Source organism: Leucopleurus acutus (assembly GCF_964270905.1).
Source record: "Leucopleurus acutus genome assembly, chromosome: 11".
Classification (NCBI taxonomy): Eukaryota; Metazoa; Chordata; class Mammalia; order Artiodactyla; family Delphinidae; genus Leucopleurus; species Leucopleurus acutus.
The window spans coordinates 32,332,476-32,351,906 of NC_139152.1; the positions used below are offsets into that span (position 1 = coordinate 32,332,476).

Genomic DNA, 19,431 nt, shown 5'->3' on the forward strand with positions numbered 1-19,431 from the left:
TTAATGTCCAAGACAGTGATCATTATAGTGTGGTCTCTGGACCAGAAACATCATTTGGGAACTTGTTAAAAATGTAATTTCTAGGGTGCCATATAGACCCAATGAATCATAAACTCTGTAGGTGGAACCCAGCAATCTGTTTTAACAAGTCACCCAGGGGATTCTCATGTACTGTGAAGTGTGGGAACTGCTGGTCTAGAATAAGTTCTATAATTTAAAGTATTTCCTTGGTTGGAATTTAGCCATTTTAGGAAGGACTATTAAAACTTCTGATTTGACTGAGCAAAACAACCAAATTCTTTTTTAAATTAATTAATTAAAATCATTAAAAATTTTTTATTGGGCTAAGATTAGTTTATAACATTATAAGTTTCATGTATGCAACATTATATTTCTACTTCTGTATATACTACAGTGTGCTCACCACCAAAAATGTAGTTTCCATCCATCACCATACAGTTCATCCCCTTTATACATTTCACACTCCCTGGCCCCTCTCCCCTCTGGTAACCACTAGTACTCTGTTTTTGTTTCGTTTGTTCATTTATTTATTTTTTTATATTCCACGTGTGAGTGAAATCATACAGTATTTGTTTTTCTCCATCTGACTTATTTCACTTAGCATAATAGCTCCAACGTCCATCCATGTTGGTGCAAATGACAAGATTTCATCTTTTTTTATGACTGAGTAGTATTCCACCATATATGTATGTCATATCTTCTTTATGCATTCATTGGTTGATGGGCACTTAGGTTGTTTCCATATCTTGGATATTATAAATAATGCTGTGAAGAACATAGGGGTGCATGTATCTTTTCAAATCAGTGGAGTTTCACATTTTTTGGATAAATATCCAGAAGTGGGATACCTGGATCATATGATAGTTCTATTCTTAATTTTTTTGAGGAATCTCCATACTTTTCTCCATAGTGGCTCCACCATTTTACATTCCCTTTTATCCACATCCTCACCAACACTTGAATAACCAACTTCTTATTATATTTTAATGTGTGCTATTCAGGATGTCTTTAAAAGGTGTTAGTTTTCAGATTTTTGCCAGTAATTTAGAATGCATATATCACTTCCACTTATTTCTGAGTTTTGTCTGATCTTTTCTTTTTTTCCCAATTTGAGATGCATATCTTAGTTTTTCAAAATAGTACTTAAAGCTTTAAAAGTTTCATTTCCTGCCACCTTCAAAGTGTTGAAATATAGTGTATAATGTTGGAATCGATATTTATATAGAGGTTTCAAGATAAGTGATATTTATATAGAAACTTTAAGACAATGTGGAAACTTTAAGACACTGGATTTGCATTTGCTGAAGAAAGTTTATTATGAAGAGGAAAATTAATTTGTAATAATTATTGCTGGAATATAATTACTTTTCCACATATAATATGCAATCAGTTTTAAAGCAATCTATGTGTTTCTTAAGCTTGGGCATTATTCTGTGAAAGTATGTAATTATTTTTGTTCTCTATCAGTGCTTTTCATCACTTTGCATATCATGGCACACATAGAAATGATAATGTTTGTACAGTCCACTGGGGTAAATGGAGAAGGTAGCTCAAGGCTGAGGGCAACCCAGCCTGGTTTCAGCCCCACTTCCTGCATCCCCCAAGAGCCAATAGAATGCTCAGTATCTTCACACATCTATAACTTATTCCCAACTCACTAGTGAGCCTTAGCTCTATATAAGTATGGTTATTTTAGGAAGTTGTTTTAAATATTAGAATGAAATTTAACTTTCATTCTTATTTTGGAGGACATTATTTTAAAATGCATTTCTGCAAAAAATACTCTTTTCACGTGGATGATGGTTACATTCCACTAGTTTACTCTGTGAATGAGACTTTAATACTAAAACCTCAACAAATGGTTAATAAATGTGTAAAAATTGGAAATGGTATATATTTTAAATTAAAAAAATTAATGATCTTTAAGTTGCCAATGAAATATAAATTAAATATGTAGTTTAAATACCTTCCTATGAATTTGGATTATTTTAATTGTGTCTTTTTGCAAGATTATGAGAATGTGCTTTCATTTATACAAGTAACATTTAAAAAATCTTGTAGTTAATTTCAGAAAGATCCTGTTATCAAAAGGAATATATCTGAATGTATTGGAGTTAATGCAGAAGCATATACATTCTCCTGAAGTAGCTGAAAGTGGCTGTAAAATGCTAAATCATCTTTTTGAAGGAAGGTATTACATATTTCTGAATTTATGTAGAATATATTAATTGGACCAGGTAGAATATCAATATTTTGAGCATAATTTTAAGAATAAAAGGAAAAACAAGGCATTTGAAGAGTGAAACATTTTGCAATATAATTTCATGTCAGTGATACACAGACTTATTTTATCTACATATTGAAAGGGGTGATAAAGTAAAAATACGTTGAAGGTTTGCTTTTGTGCTTAATGCTTGGTGTTGACTATGTTTTGAAAAATGGCAGTTATATAGAACATAACCTTAAACAGTTTTTCAGATTATTGTGTTATGTGAAAGGTATAAAAGATAAAATCAGGATATGGCTTCTAATTGTTATTTTTAAGTTTACCTTAAATTGTGATTTTTATGGTCCTGGCAGTGTGTGAACCTTTATATATGAGGCAAAAATGCAGTGGAATAACTGACGGTTTAAGATTTTGTACATTCTGGGCAATTAATGTTTCTGGCTGTTTTCTCATATATTAAGTGTGTAAATTTCCAGTTGTGGGGATTCAAAGTTAACTATGACAATGTGCCTGCCCTTAAAAATCTCCCTGTCTAGTTGGGGAGACTAATTTATAAACAGATAATTACAATACAGTGTGATAATTCAATGGCAGGATGTGTAAAATCATAGGGTCTTGGTGAACCAAGCTAGGGCGAGCAAAGGAGAGAGGCTACAAAGAGGGGATGTGTTTAACCTGGGACTTTAAGGTGGAAAAAAGGGACTATATGTCAGTAACCACAGACCCACGCGAAGTGAGGACACAGTTACGATATGCGGAAGTTTTAGTCAGTAGGGCACTGTGTAAAGCAAGGGCTGCCTCTATTACAGTTTGTAGGACCTACTGAAATAAATCTACATTTATTTATATGTAAAAGAAAGTATAGCTAAAATACCTTAGAGAAACCAAGACTTAATGCAAAAAATAATTAAGAATACCATATAAGAAGTCTAGTGGTGTTAATCTGGAAGAGGCAGGTAGTTATACAATAAACAGCTCTCTGGACTTGGCAGTCAGAGTTTGCATTCCAGCTCTGGCTCTGTCACATTCCAGTGATAGGACCTTGATGTTTAACCTCTGTCAGCCTAAATTCTGTACCTGGAAAATGCAAATAATAACACCTACTTTCCAGGCTTGCTGCCAGTGACCCATGTATAGATCAGAAGGAAGTTGTTAGTTCTGGGAAACTAAATCAAAGAATTCCCAGTTTACTGTAAATTTAACTTCTTGACGTCAAAGTTTAACTAAATTAGAATTTAAATTGTGTATGCTCATACTGCCGAATTCACATCAGCCTTTTCTGATAAAATAGATCTGTTTTCTCGTACTTGTTTCAAATTGGTGTTTGTATTGGAATCAGGTTGTACTCTTAATAAGCATTTCAATATTTTATCTCTAGTAACACTTCCCTGGATACAATGGCAGCAGTGGCCCGCAAAATAATAACAGTTATGAGAAGTCATGAGACGTCAGTATCAGTGCAGCTGGAGGCACTTCGAGCTATTTTACATTTTATAGTTCCAGGTAAGTTACATAATTGATTGTGGGAAGAGATGTCATTTTAAGTGGATTTTTTGACTTTTCATGAAATATCAACTTTCTAGGCAAAAATTAAAGGACCAGTTTCTGCCAACCAAATGTAATCTTTTCACTAGCCCAAAAATTAAAATAGAGGGAAAATGATGATGTGGAAGAGTCAGATAAATTTAGATTAAAATTTAATAAGAAATATCAATAATTTATTTCCAGAAAAAATAACTGCAACATAGTGTGGAGCTTTACCTCCAAGGAGAGTGTCATTTCTGCTATTTCTTTTCTATTTCTGTTGACCTTACCAAGTCCAAGTTTTTTTGTTTGTTTTTTTCCTGTCTGAATTATAATAATACCCAACTAATTTTCACACTTCCTCTTTTGCCTCTTTCCAGTCCTTCTTTTACTCTGCGGTTGAATTAATCTTTCTCAAATATAACCATGTAGCTTTTACTCATGAGCCACAATAGTGTCAATCCTCCCCACATTTACTTCCTGCTTACATCTGTTATGACCTTATTTGTCCTCCAAAGCCCATTTAAAACAACTGCTCCCCCATTCATTCAGCACGTAGTTATTAAGTGCCTCTTATGTTCTATATATTGTGATGACTGCAAAGGTCTGAAAGACAAGTAAAACAAGACATGACTGTACTATGTATAGGAGCCTAGAGGTAGACAGATAGTTAATTACCAGACAGTTGCGAGGAGCTATTATAGATATATGTATTATAAAAGGCTATGAGAGTATTGATGGAGGCACAGATAATTTATTCAAAAGAGTAGGCCAGAGATTGTGATATTTGAACCTGACGGGTGAATAAGGCTGACCTGGTGAAAAAGCCAGGAAGGACATTTGAAGCAGAAAGAGAAAGTGCTCATGGTGTGGGGTGAGTGGAGCATGGTATGTGAGGAAAGCAGTCCTGGGGATAAATGTGGAAGGACTGGCAGAGGCTGAGAGGGAAGGGCCTTGAACACAACACTGAGCAATTTGTGCTTTTTTTTAGCACAAGTCAATTCAAATTTATTTAAGGTGTTTCAAAATTGCAGTGTAATAACCAAATCTGCAATTTATAACAGTAGCACTGTGGTGTGGCTAATGATTGACGGGAGGGGAAACTCCTGCAGGGAGATTAGGCTGGAGGCTGTGATAGGTGAGACATGGTGGGGGCCCAGCAAAGAAAACAGAGGAGAGGATGGATGTGGGAGATGTTTAGGAGGTACATTTGGCATGACTTTCTGACTACTGAATATCAGGGATGTTATTATTATTTTGCTCTGTAAAAGTCCCAATTCTTTTGAAGCCCATTTTTTTTGGTCCTTTTTAAATGAAATCTTCCTAAATCTACCATTATCTGTAGTCATATTGGTATTTTATGTTTCTGAGTATAAGAGTATTCTCTGTATAAGAGTATAGATTTTTTCAAGGAGAGGGCTTTCTTTAGTCATGCCTTTTTTTTTTTTTTAACCCCCTGGTAACTTGAACAAAAATAGCTATTCAATAAATTTTGAATTGAATCATGATGTCCCATTCATAGTTGTCACACAACTTTAGAGATATAATTTAACAGACATAGTGTTGCTTGAAAATATTATTGTGAATTTTTTTAAACTTTGTAGATTGTAAAATACAAAACAAAATCCTTTTGATTACCCATAAAGGTGTCAACCTTCTTCTTTTGAGAGTGGATTTGAGTTTTAAAGATAACCAAAAGACATTATGAATCATCTGTTAGTTAATAACATTCTTTTAGTTCAAAAATAAGTTTTGAATGTAGAATTTCTTTTCTTTTATTGTTCTGAGATTGAGCCTGAAGCGACATTGATAGTCAGTAATAATTTAGATGTATGAAATGATGTATTTAAATGTTTTTTTTTATAATAATGTTTAGGTGTATTAAACAGGTGCCCTTGAAAATAATTTTATAACTTTATGGTGGTACTTTATGTATGGAAACATATTAATAGACATATTTTATAAGCATATCAACATATAAATACATTTCTCTATTAGGTAAAGGTTTAACCATCTACTTCACTCTATGCTAACCTACTATATTACCATACCATACCACACGATACCATACTCTACCATGCTGTAACTGTACCATACTATACTTTATCATTCTATATTATATCATTCTGTATGTCAGTGAGTAACTATAATATCAGTACACCAGTAGTTTTGAGGTTTAATATGATTCTGGTTTTGACATGCTGAAGTAGGTATTTACGTTTAGATGTACATGTATTAATTTTATTAACTAGACCACATTCAGATTATTAATTGTAACAAAGATGTGCATTATAGCAAATGTGTATAATTTAATTCAGGGCCACATATTGCAGCTAGTATTATGTCTCTTAAGTTTCTTTCAATCTGGTACTGTTCACTTCCTCCTCTTTTTTATAACAATAACTTATTGAAGTGATTGAGCCTGTTGCTTTAAAAAATAATAATAAAGACCTACTTATTTTAGTAAAATATCAGTTGACTTGTTCTTTCTTGATTTAGTGTCAGTTCTAGAGGAAAAAATTCTTTAGGAAAGGACATGTGCATATTGGGAAGTGTATAGAGGAAAGTGATTATGAATATAAAACCACATCCTTAAGAACAATAAGAGAAGCTGAATTTGTTTAATTTGGAGAGGAGATAATGCAGGAGGTTATGAAAGCTATTAAAATTCACTCATTTATAGTTAGTAACAAATGTGTAAGGCATTATTCAAAGTACTTTATGTATATAAACTTTAAAAATTCTTGTAGCAACCCATAAGGCAGATTCTACTTTTCCACCCCATATCACAGGTGATGAAACTGAGGCATAAGATATAGAGATTTTAAGGTCACAGCTTATGTAACGGAGCCAGGTTTTCACCCTGTGCAGCCTGAATCAGAGCGGGTGCTTTTTAAAGACACATTTGTGCAATAAGTGTATTTGGAACAACTGTTATACCTAAAGCACTCTGCTTGGAACTCTTGGTAACCTGGAGATGATTAGGTTATGGATCCTGCCTTCAAAAAGTTTGCAGTTCAAACAATTTAAAGGACTATTATGTGGAAAGGAAATTATATCCATTCTGGATAGTAGAACCTCAAGTGATATAACAAAGACCAGAGATGAACTTTTGGGAATATTCATTTGGTCTTAACATAAGAAAGACATTTAATAAGTCTCCTTACATATGGCATGAAGATTTTACTTCTCAACAGGACTGCTTTTAATGGTCACATCTGCTTGTGATATAATGGGCAGCTTCAGCAATTAATGTGATCTTGGTCACTGAAAATGAGACACTGAGAGTTTAAGTAACTTATCGAAGGTCATACAGCTGTAATGAATGTCAGGACCTGTTTGAATAAATTTTAAAATGAAGACTGAAAGTTCTAGGAGGGTGAAAATCATGCCTGTCATATTCACTGTGGTATTCTCAGCATGTAGCAAAATCCCTTGCATGTAGTTGGCATTCAAATGTTTGTTAAGTAAATGAAAAGTTATATGCAGTCAACTTATAGTTTGTGTTAATACAAATTATTGAAGTGAAAGGTTAGAAGGAATTGTTTATTAATAATTATTTCTATAGTCATAGGTTTTAGAAACGTTATTTATTCATAATAATTTTACTTATATGTTCTATTGTATAACCAATATTTTTTGACTTCCTGTTTTTCCAACAGTTTTGGGTTAGTTCAGCTACAATGTAGCTGAATAAAGAATATGTTTTCTTTAAGTTACTTAATACTTTTATACAGTCTTAGAGGACTTTTAATAAAACTATATGCTCTTTACCATTATAATGCTGAAACTAAAAACTTTTTTTTTTCCCACTGTTATTCCAGCTGCTCTTTTATGTCTACATTTCATATCTGACCTTTTTATGTGTAGTCCAAGTAACTTTGATCTTTTCTCAAGTTGTCCATTGTTGCATAAAAATCTTCTAGCTTCTTGTAATGAGTACAGCCTATTCATACAAAAAAGAGATTGTTCCAGAAAATTCCTCCACCATAGTAACTTCTTGCTGCTTTAAATTCAGTGAACATCCGCACACACTGTATTTATTTTACATTCAGTGATGAACTGTTTTTAGAAATTTCTTAAAGCTAAGAGTTATTTCTTTGGTAAGGAACCATGGATTAGAAAAAGGTATAACATATATATGTATTGTTGGGTTAATTATAATCATTCCTAATAAGTGACAATCTATTCAGCCCAAATCTTTATGAGAAAAACATTTGTTTATTTGTTTATTTTTGCATTTAGGCATCCCAGAAGAATCCAGGGAAGATACTGAATATCAGCATAAGCTAAGTATGGTTAAAAAACAGTGTTTCAGGAATGATATTCACAAATTGGTCCTAGCGGCTTTGAACAGGGTACGTATAATATAGGTTTTCTGCCTTTATACTCTTAACTACAATATGAAATTGGGGAAGTAGGGGGGCTTTTATTAGCTTAAGTTTTCCATGTTCCATTTACTATGATAGTAGGAAGTTATATGTTTAGAGACATAAGATGACAGTAGGGATGTAGGGGGTGAAGAGATGTGCCATTCCAGCTAAGAGAAGTGCACCGTCAACTACAGACTTTGACAGGCTCTTTTGATAAATCCACTCGAGTCTGTTCAATCAGAAAGAGAACTCTAGATGTGCAGCTAAGCCTCACGAGCTCTGTCAGGAGCCATGACTGCTATTTTCTCTTTCTGTCCTCCTGGCTGCTTGTCTTTATTTTCTGGTCCCAGGCTGAAAGGTTCAGTCCATGAAGACACACAGGGCACACATTAAAGTCTTTTTTGATTCCCTGTGCTTGTTTTCATTTTACTCCTTAGGGATAACCTCTGAAATGGCTCAGTGTGCATTGTTTTCTCCCAGTGTTAGGTATTTACAGATCTATGTACATTTGCAATAATATAATTAATAAATTAATAATCATACTACATTTGAAAAAGGAGAAAAGGAGCATTGTGTTTATATTGTGCAGTGCAAAAGGTATTGATGGAATTAAGATGGTTTTGAAATTTAACATAAGATGAATTTGTTCTTTATAAAAGATATCAGAGTAAAGATGTAAAGATGTGAAGATTAGGTTAATGTTTTCATGAAAGGAAGAGAGTAGTCAAAGCAATTAATGGAAATAATTCCTTGTGATTTAGTATACTTTGAAAAATGTCATGAATTAATTAGAAGAGCCTGCAGAGAGATCTTCAAAAATGCGATTTAAACTGAACTTTATAATGTAATTGTTTATGATATATTTGAGTCATTTGTACTCAGACCTTAATATGATTCTTGAGTATAGCCATGGGTTGAATTTAATTCCAGAAATATTTGGTGAAAATAAGTATATGGAAGGAACTGTGTTAGACACTGGGAAGACAAAAATGAATATGCTTTGTATCCTTCTGTAATGGATCTCATAATCTGACTGGGCCATGCATAAAACATAAAACACATATTAGATTGTTCTCTATTAGCACTTATGAGCTGCACTAGCTTTATGAACAGTACTTTAGGAACATAGAGGAGAGAGTAGTTAATTTTGTTCATGGTATGTGTTGGTGAGAAGCAAGAGGTACCAGAAAAGCCTTTTGGTAACTCTGATTCTGGTTATCCCATCTTTCCTAACATTACTGAATACGGGTGTGATAGAGTGGAAGGAGTGGGCGGTCAAGGGAGAAGTACTGTGCTTACTGCCATCAGTACTGTGATGCCAAGGAGATCACTCTGCTCCCAGGTCTTACTTTCTTTTGCTATATAATCCCAGGAGAAGTGGTTGAGAACCTCCCTACCCCTTCCTTTATTTTCCATGCCACACTTGAGTAATGACACACAGCATCTTACTAAACAGTGACTGTCATTTGTGGGCAGGGAATTAAGGTCATGGGGAAACAGAAGTGACACTATTTATTTAAAAAAATCTCCCCTGTGTAATTCCCCTAATTCTTCACCATGGTTGAGAAAAAATGCTCTAAAAGATGAATGTATCTTTTTTTTAGTTCTAAAATTCTGTGATTGCATGTCTCACTCTGAATAAATGTTACAAGGAATCAGAAATTTTAGGTCCAAATACTACTGATGTAATAAAATGAATTACCATTAAAAATAGGTCTATTCTTGGAGAGCAGACTTCCAAATAAGGTAGAATTTGAGATTCAACTAAGATTTACAATGTGAAGACTATTAAAATATTTATTAAAGTGAATCAGTGTTTGGAGATATATATGTGTGTATGTAAATATATACATATATAATATGTATGTATAAATCCAGTAACATTCAGGCTGAAGTTAAATGTCTGAAATATTGACATTCCATTTATGCTTGATCCTTTTAGCTTTTTCTGCACATGAAACATTCAGTCACCTATTCTAGAGAGATCGATTTGCCCAGTATTGTCTGTGGAGAACACAGTAGAAAATAGGACTCTCAGCATTTTGGTCACATCTGTGCTTTGTCTGCAGTGACAATGCTGCTGTCTTCGGCCAGGGAACTTACAAAGTCAAACCAATCTTCTGATTAAATGGACACAAGTCAAAGAGCTTGTGTGCTTCTCAAAAACCTTAAAGCAAAATGTACCCAGTTTAAATACTGAAGATATTTATTTCAACTGTAAATAATATGTAGTGAAAGAAAGAGCTTATTTGCAAAAGTAACAATAATAACAACAGCAAAAAGAAATTACATAGGAGTAAAGTAATAAAAGTGTATAAAACTACTCTAAAGAAAACTGAAACAACTGAGAGTAAATACAAAAAAAGAGTTGAACATAGGAAAATGTATATACTCTCTGTTTTGATAAAATTACTAATTTTTTAAAAATGAAAATTGATCTGGATTTATGAACCCTTAATAAAAATAACAATAGTATTTTATGGAACTAGATAAGCTAGTATAAAATTTTGAGAAAATTAATTAAATAATATATGTGAATAACCAGTCAAATTTTGAAAAAGAGGATAATTAATATGGTCTAACTCTAGTAGATTATAAAATGTATTATAAAATTTTAGTAATTAAAATGGTGTGACATTGGCACTGGAGATGGATCAATGTCACATAATGGTGATTTAGGAAATAGACTCAAATGCAAATGTTCAATTCATATATGATATTTCCCAACCACTGGAGAGGGAAATAGATTGCTTGTGTTGGAAGAACTAATTCTCTGGCCATTTGGAGAAAGCAAAGGAAGCTGCATATTTACCTTACTCATTTAAAGATTAAATCTCATGTAGATGAGCTTTAAAGGTAAAAATGAATTTGGCATATAAACACATGAAAAGGTTCTCAAGTACGTACGGTCATTATTAAAGAAATGTAAATTTTAAAAAAGAAAAACCTTTTGGGGGAAATTTAGTAATATCTATCTAAATTAAAATGGACATGTTTTCTGACCAGCGGTTCCACTCTAAGAAGTTATAATATAGATATACCTGTACATGTACACAAAGTTTTTTTAAACAAGAATGTTTATTGTGGCATTATCTGTAGTAAGAAAAATGTGGTAACAAGCTAAATGTTTATGTGGTAATCATTAGTGTTGTTTGCCAAATGTTTTCAGTTCTCCACCTTCTGGTGATTCTGGGATAGTATTTATTGGCCCTTTTGTTGTTAGATTGGATCATGTGTCTGGTTTTGATCAAGCAGTTGTAAGTAGAGGTTACATCTGTCATTTCTGGACCAAACATTTAATTGCTGGTGAGGCATCTTACAGAACAGGGGTTCCCAATCCACAGGCAATGGAGCAGTACTGGTTCGTGGCCTGTTAGGAGCCGGGCCACACAGCAGCAGGTGAGTGGCAGGCGAGCGAGCGAAGCTTCATCTGTATTTACAGCCCTCCCCATCGCTCACATTACCGCCTGAACTCCGTCTCCTCTCAGAAAAGTGGCGGCATTAGATTCTCATAGGAGCGCGAACCCTACTATGAACTGTGCATGTGAGGGATCTAGGTTGCACGCTCCTTATGAGAATCTAATGCCTGATGATCTGAGGTGGAGCTGAGGCAGTGATGCTAGCGCTGGGGAGTGGCTGCAAATACAGATTATCATTAGCAGAGAGGTTTGACTGCACAGAGACCATAATAAATCAATTGCTTGCAGACTCATATCAAAACCCTATCAGTTTTTCTCTTTCTGACTAGCTGATTCACTTTGTTATAAAGCAGAAACTAACACACCATTGTAAACCAATTATACTCCAAGAAAGATGTTAAAAAAATAAAAATAAAACCCTATCAGTGAGTGGCAAGTGACAAGCGGCATCTGGTGCAGGCTTTAAGTCAGAATCTGACACTTATTTTAGTCCACACATGGCCCTCCCATTATTTTATTTACCACTTCCATCCGTGCCTCTTTCCTTCACTGCGCACTTGTCTCAGTCAGTTTTGGTAAGCCCTCCACAAGCTAACCCTAGCCAAAATGAGTAAAAAACAAACATCGCTGGAGAGCTTCTTTGAAAAGGGAGAAAGACCCAATGATGAGACAGTAGAAGACTCTAAGACTGCTAACAAAAAGAAAGCTGCATATAAAAGAAAATACCGAGTCCTTAAATTAAGCGTTCATTGCAACAGGTGATTCACATTTTCCAAGCCTGCTTTGTATAATATGTGGTGACCGGCTATCCAGCGAAGCCATGAAACCTTCAAAACTGTTTTGCCACATGGAGACCAAGCACCCTGCATTAAAAGACAAGCCTTTGGAGTTTTTCAAAAGAAAAAAATGTGAACATGAAGAACAGAAGCAATTATTGAAGGCCACCACTTCATCAAATGTGTCTGCACTAAGAGCATCATTCTTAGTGGCTAACCACATTGCTAAAGCTGAGAAGCCCTTTACTATTGGTGGAGAGTTGATCCTGCCTGCTGCTAAGGGCATTTGTCGTGAACTTTTAGGAGAGGCTACAGTTCAAAAAGTGGCATGTGTTCCTCTTTCAGCTAGCACCATAACTAGACGAATTGATGAAATAGCAGAGGATATTGAGGGACAATTGTTAGAGAGGATTAATGAGTCACTGTGGTATGCAATGCAGGTTGATGAGTCTACTGATGTTGACAACAAGGCAGCAAAGCTTGTTTCTGTGCGATATATATTTTCAGGAGGATGTGCATGAGGATATGTTATGTGCACTTTTGTTGCCAGCCAACACCACAGCTGCAGAACTATTCAAGTCTCTGAATGATTACATATCAGGAAAACTGAATTGGTCATTTTGTGACGGTATATGCACGGACAGAACGGCTGCCGTGACTGGATGGCTTTCTGGTTTTACTACTCAGGTCAAAGAGGTCACTTTTTTTTTTTTTTTTTTTTGCTGTACGCGGGCCTTTCCCTGTTGTGGCCTCTCCTGTTGCGGAGCACAGGCTCCGGATGCGCAGGCTCAGCGGCCATGGCTCACGGGCCCAGCCGCTCCGCGGCATGTGGGATCTTCCCAGACCTGGGCACGAACCCGTGTCTCCTGCATCGGCAAGCGGACTCTCAACCACTGCGCCACCAGGGAAGCCCAAAGAGGTCACTTTTGAATGTGAGTCTACGCACTGTGTCATCCATAGAGAAATGCTGGCTAGCTGAAAAATGTCACCTGAACTTAACAGCATTTTGCAGGATGTGATTAAAATTATCAACCACATTAAAGTACATGCCCTTAACTCATGTCTGTTCTCACAGCTTTGTGAGGAGATGGACGCAGAGCACACATGTCTTCCCTCATACACAGAAGTGATATGGCTTTCTAAAGGTAGGTCACTGGCCAGCATTTTTGAGTTACAAGAGCCGCTCCAGAGATTTCTTTTAGAAAAAGTCACCACTGGCAGCACATTTCAGTGACACAGAATGGGTTGAAAAACTTGCTTACTTGTGTGACATAGTCAACCTGCTCAATGAACTCAATCTGTCACTTCAGGTGAGAATGACAACTGTGTTCAAGTCAGCAGATGAAGTGGCTGCATTCAAAGCCAAACTGGAATTATAGGGGTGATGAGTGAACACTGGGATTTTTGACATGTTTCAAACATTAGCAGAGGTTTTGAAAGAGACTGAGCCAGGGTCTTCTTTCTCCCAGCTGGTGCATGATCACCTATCTCAGCTTTCAAAAGAGTTTGAGCATTACTTCCCAAGCACAAAAGACCCGCAAACTGGGAAGGAATGGATGCGCGACCCATTTGTGAATAAGCCAGGTGAATTGACTTTGTCCGTGGTAGAAGAGGATCAGTTGCTTGAGATTGCAAATGGCCTTAAACATATGTTTGAGACAACTTCAAATCTCCATACGTTCTGGATTAAAGTCAAGGCGGAATATCCTGAGATTGTCGCAAAAGCACTGAAAAGCCTGCTTCCAGTTCCAACGTCCTGTCTTTGTGAAGCAGGGTTTTCTGCAGTGACAGCAACCAAAGCGAGATTATGGAGTAGATTGGACATAAGAAACACACTTGGGTGTCACTGTCTCCCGTCACCCCCAGATGGGACCATCTAGTTGCAGGAAAACAGGTTCAGGGCTCCCCGTGATTCTGCATGATGGTGAGTTGTATAATTATTTCATTATATATTACCATGTAATAATAATAGAAATAAAGTGCACAATAAATATAATGTGCCTTGAATCATCCCGAAACCATCCCCTCCCGCCCTGGTCCATGGAAAAATTGTCTTCCACAAAACCGGTCCCTGGTGCCAAAAAGGCTGGAGACTGCGGCTACAGAACACTGTCTCAGGCACTGTGACCTGTAATGTCTGAGATGGTGATTGCTCCATTAGCAGGGCTCCCAGAGGGATTGTGCTGGACAGAGACCCCTCCTGACCGGTAACACAAATGAAGCATGAATAAGAATTGAACCTTTTCTTTTTCCAGCCTATGAAATTTTGAGGTTGTTACTACAGCTTAATTTAGTCTGTCCTGACAATACAATTCTTATCAATAGGTCCTAATTAAATAAATTATATTATTTCCAAGTTATGTAGTTCTACATAGAGATTAAAAACAACTAGATGAGATTCCCAATGTGTTGCCATGGAATTATCTACAGTTTTCCATGAATATGAATGTATCACCCAGGTACTCATTTTTTTTTCCTTCATATATGTTAGCACATTATGCACACTTTTGATGAAATTAGCATATTTTCACATCTTTATGTCTTTCTCCCCTCTATCACTCAATTAAAGCAGATTATATGGTGTTTACTCTTATAGCTTTAACTCTACAACATATTCTAATAGTTAAGTGTGTGGGTCCTGGAATCAGGATATCTGGGTTTGAATCTGGTTTTACCACCTACAGACAAATGTATTCTGGACAAGTTATTTACAGTCTCATTATCTATAAAATGGAGACAATAAATGGCTTTTCACTTGGGGTTATTATGAAGAATTTTATGAGATAATTCATGCCATGTACTTGGTACAATGCCTGGCACATAGTATTCGGTCAATAAATGTTAGTTAATGTTATTACTATTAGATTTAAAAGTATCTTTTGACCATTGGCTATAAAAGATGAGAAAATTGAAGTATTCACACTATCTTCCACTATTTCTACCTATCTTATCACCAGCTTTTGTTAAATAAATTAATTCTACATTTGATGAGGTTTAAAATATTTACATTCAGCTCTATAACCATACTTAATAACTTTGTTTTCATCTGTGCCTACAGTCATGTAGATTCAGTGTTCACTGCAAGTTCTTTTGTTATAGTTTTTCCATTTATCGTTTAATGGTCTGTTTTTTTTTTTTAAAGTTCCATTTCCTGAACATTTTGTTGTTGTTTCTATATTTGGACTCTTGAAAAAACAGCTTGGTTGGTTGTAAAGTATTGGTGTTTTATTTTCTTTCTTTGAAAACTCTGTAGGCATTTCACTGTCTTCTAGTACTGAATGTTTTAGTGGAGAAGTCTGAGACCAACTTGATTCTTTTCCCATTTTTAAAGGATTTGATATTTTCATCTGGGGCCCCAAAGGATTCTTTTTCTTGAAATCTACTTTAGTGTCTATCTTAGTGTTAGTCATGTACTATGGTGTCTTCTTTCTAGCTGTACATTCAATTAATTTTTTTTCTGGAAAGTTTTTCTGAGTTGCAATTGACTTAGCTGACAGGAAAGAGAATGGTGTGGGCATTTTCCCCTTGAGCTGGCTAGCTCACTCATTAGCGAAACCATTTGTATTCTTTGAAAAAATTTGGAAAATTGTGAAGCATAGGTAATAGGATGTTTCTAATCAATGTTTGTAGCTGTCCACCATTGGTACTTTAAAAAATTTCATGTGGACAACACTTGCTAGTAAATTAATTTCAATCCCCATTTGAACAACAATGCAATAAATCATTATTTTCAAGATAGACCATTTGATAAGTGAAAGAAAGTCCATTGTAAGCTTGTAAATAACATATATATGTGTATATATATATATTTTTTTCTAATTTATGAAACTGTCAAAAATCAAACACCACTATTTAAAATCAGCAAATAGTTTATTTGAGCTCCATCACATGTAATAATGTGATATTCTGCATTCTCTTTCTGCATAGACAAATCACAGATTTCCTGTTGCTAGTCATTTGTCATCATCTAACTGCACCTGAAATAGAGATTAGGGGAGCTCAGGGTAGCAGAACCAATAGTTGAGTAGAAACTTGTTAGAGGTGATGGTATTAAGACAAGAACAGGTACTTTATAAATATCAATTTGACTTAACTTTAGCATAAAAATAAGCCTATGGATGCATTTTGAGCTTAAGAGCAGGACCAGCTACATAACTTGTGGGGCCCAGTAACAGATGAAAATGCAGGACCTCTTGTTTAAAAATTATTAAGTATTTCGGGCTTCCCTGGTGGCGCAGTGGTTGAGAGTCCGCCTGCCGATGCAGGGGTTGCGGGTTCGTGCCTCGGTCCGGGAAGATCCCACATGCCGCGGAGCGGCTAGGCCCGTGAGCCATGGCCGCTGGCCTGCGCGTCTGGAGCCTGTGCTCCGTAACGGGAGAGGCCAGCGTACCGCAAAAAAAAAAAAAAAAATTATTAAGTATTTCAAGGTGGTAGCTGCAGAGCATTAAACCAGGTGTGGAGCCCTTCTGAGCACAGAGACTGTGCTACTGCACATGTGTGCACCCCGGAAGCTGGCCCTGCCTAGGAGGCAGAAATGATGGTACTATTAATTAAAACAGAAAGTTCAGAATGACAGTCTGAGTTTTCTTTTTTCTTTTTCTTTGAGAAGGTGATAAACTTTTAACTTTGAACATCTGAGTTTAAGATACTGGTGTCAAGCAAAGAGAAACATGGGCTTAGAGCTTAAGAGAGTTCAAACTTGTGTTTTGAGTTATCTGCTCAAAGGTTTCTGTGTCTCAGGTTTTTTTTCATCAGTAACATAGGGAGAATAATTGTGTGTCTACATCATAGGGTTGTTGTGAGGATTAAATGAGTTAATATATATGAAGTGCTTAAAAGAAAGTCTGGCACATAGCAAACACTGCTTAGGTTTTGGCATTATCCTTATAGTTGTTGCTATTGTAGTTATGGTGACTTGAAGCCATGATAGTGTATGAAATTCCATCCATGAATAGAAGAGTTTTAAGAAAAGTTCTTTGGATAAATTCTGGAGTTGAAAGAAGTGATTGTGAAGGAGATGGGTAAATGAATGGTTTTAAAGTTTGAGAATAATTGCCGGGGGTGGGGTGGGGTGGGGGTGGGGGGGTGGATTACTGTGTCATGGAAATCAAGGGAGGAAAAAGCAGCAATTCAGTTGTTAAAGGACTTGTTTCTTTGAATGGTTTTAATTTGGAGTGGTTAGGACAGAAGTCTGATTATATGAAATTAAGAGGTGGGAAGAATGTGGGGGTCGTGGGTGTAGACTTTTCTATTAATAAGTTTAGAAATGAAGGAAAAGTGGTAGCTCGATGGAATGGAAGACCAAGTTAGGGATACTCTCTCCCAGTGAGAAGGCTTTCACTTTTGAGAAGAGTGTTCAGCCCAAGGCCTGAACTGTGCCATCACTCAATGTTTATTGCATGGATGATGAGTTATCTCATTTCACACTCCTAACAACACTGCATTATTAGGATCATTTCAGAGGTGAAGAAGTCGAGACAGACACTGAGCCATCCCTCCAGCTTCACTTTGCACCACTTTGAATTTCTTTATATTTCTTGAATAATACCTTCTGAGTAAATACCACTTCTCAGGAAATGTTATTTCATTCATTTTTAATGGTCCTCAGATTCATGGAACTATTGAGTGATGAGACAATTTAAACTCAAATATAATTGGCTCCAAAGCTGATATATTTTTACTGCTCAAGGAGTTGGTAAGACGGAAATAATGATGGGAAAAAATGCCAAGGGAGGCAAGGATATGAGTGTCTTGTTGAAATGATAGATGAAGTGATGTCCAAGGTGAGCAGTTACGGGGTGGAGGAGAAGGACACAGGATGAGAAAATGATGCTTCTCCCCATAACCAATACAAAGAAAGATGCTGAGTAAGGACACTTTAGAGGTATTGAGGGACTAGATTGGGAAATGAATGAAAATCTGTTCATTGACAGTATGGAAGTGAGACAGGCTGGAAGGTAGGAGGTTTTGGTTGAAGAGACTACATCGGAATTTGAGGTCTGGCTGGAAGCTATTTCAGCTCTATAGTTGAACATGTGGTGGGGTCAGTCAGAGATTTGGAGTGAAGATAACCATGAAACTAGTGTCTATGAAAGCAGAAGTCCTCAGAAAGATAGCATTGTAATTTTTGAAAGGAAAACTGTTAGGTAGGCATTCATATCATAGTTGAAGTTTAAAGAGCACCATGGAAAAGCAGACTGTAAGAGTTAGGTATATGTCACAGACATCAAAAGAGGGGAAGTGTGATTGTGATTGTCACATGGTTGGAAAGTGTGTTGTTGCCTGTTTTCTTCTCAGTCAATGAGAAGGATGGCCTGGGAAAAGAAGTGGACTGTATTGGAATACCTGTCAAATCATGTCAAATTCTGGAGGAATTGAGATGAAAAGTTTGGAAGAGATAGTGATTAAGATTCTGTACTTTTAAGGCAGACACACTTATATTCAAGTACTAGGCCTGACACGTATTAGCTGTGTGACTTGAGCTCTTGTCCCAGCATCTTTTTTTTTTCTTTTTTTTTTACATCTTTATTGGAGTATAATTGCTTTACAATGGTGTGCTAGTTTCTGCTTTATAACAAAGTGAATCAGTTATACGTATACTTATGTTCCCATATCTCTTCCCTCTTGCATCTCCCTCCCTCCCACCCTCCCTATCGCACCCCTCCAGGCGGTCACAAAGCACCGAGCTGATCTCCCTGTGCTATGCGGCTGCTTCCCACTAGCTATCTACCTTACGTTTGGTAGTGTATATATGTCCATGCCTCTCTCTCGCTTTGTCACAGCTTACCCTTCCCCCTCCCCATATCCTCAAGTCCATTCTCTAGTAGGTCTGTGTCTTTGTTCCTGTCTTACCCCTAGGTTCTTCACGACATTTTTTTTTTCTTAAATTCCATATATATGTGTTAGCATATGGTATTTGTCTTTCTCTTTCTGACTTACTTCACTCTGTATGACAGACTCTAGGTCTATCCACCTCATTACAAACAGCTCAATTTCATTTCTTTTTATGGCTGAGTAATATTCCATTGTATATATTTGCCATATCTTTATCCATTCATCCGATGATGGACACTTAGGTTGTTTCTATCTCC

At 36.1% G+C, this 19,431-nt stretch overlaps 1 protein-coding gene across 1 annotated transcript in view; it reads left to right on the forward strand.

Annotated features, from left to right (window-relative positions):
- Window positions 1-19,431, forward strand: part of LRRK2 (leucine rich repeat kinase 2) — a gene marked incomplete at both ends in the record, with an annotated part of 152,938 nt that overhangs the window by 35,513 nt on the left and 97,994 nt on the right. The window contains 3 exons of the mRNA XM_082849938.1: window positions 2,083-2,212; window positions 3,627-3,751; window positions 8,018-8,130. Coding sequence (XP_082706064.1) covers window positions 2,083-2,212; window positions 3,627-3,751; window positions 8,018-8,130 — 368 coding nt within the window. The remainder of the gene's footprint in view (window positions 1-2,082; window positions 2,213-3,626; window positions 3,752-8,017; window positions 8,131-19,431) is intronic.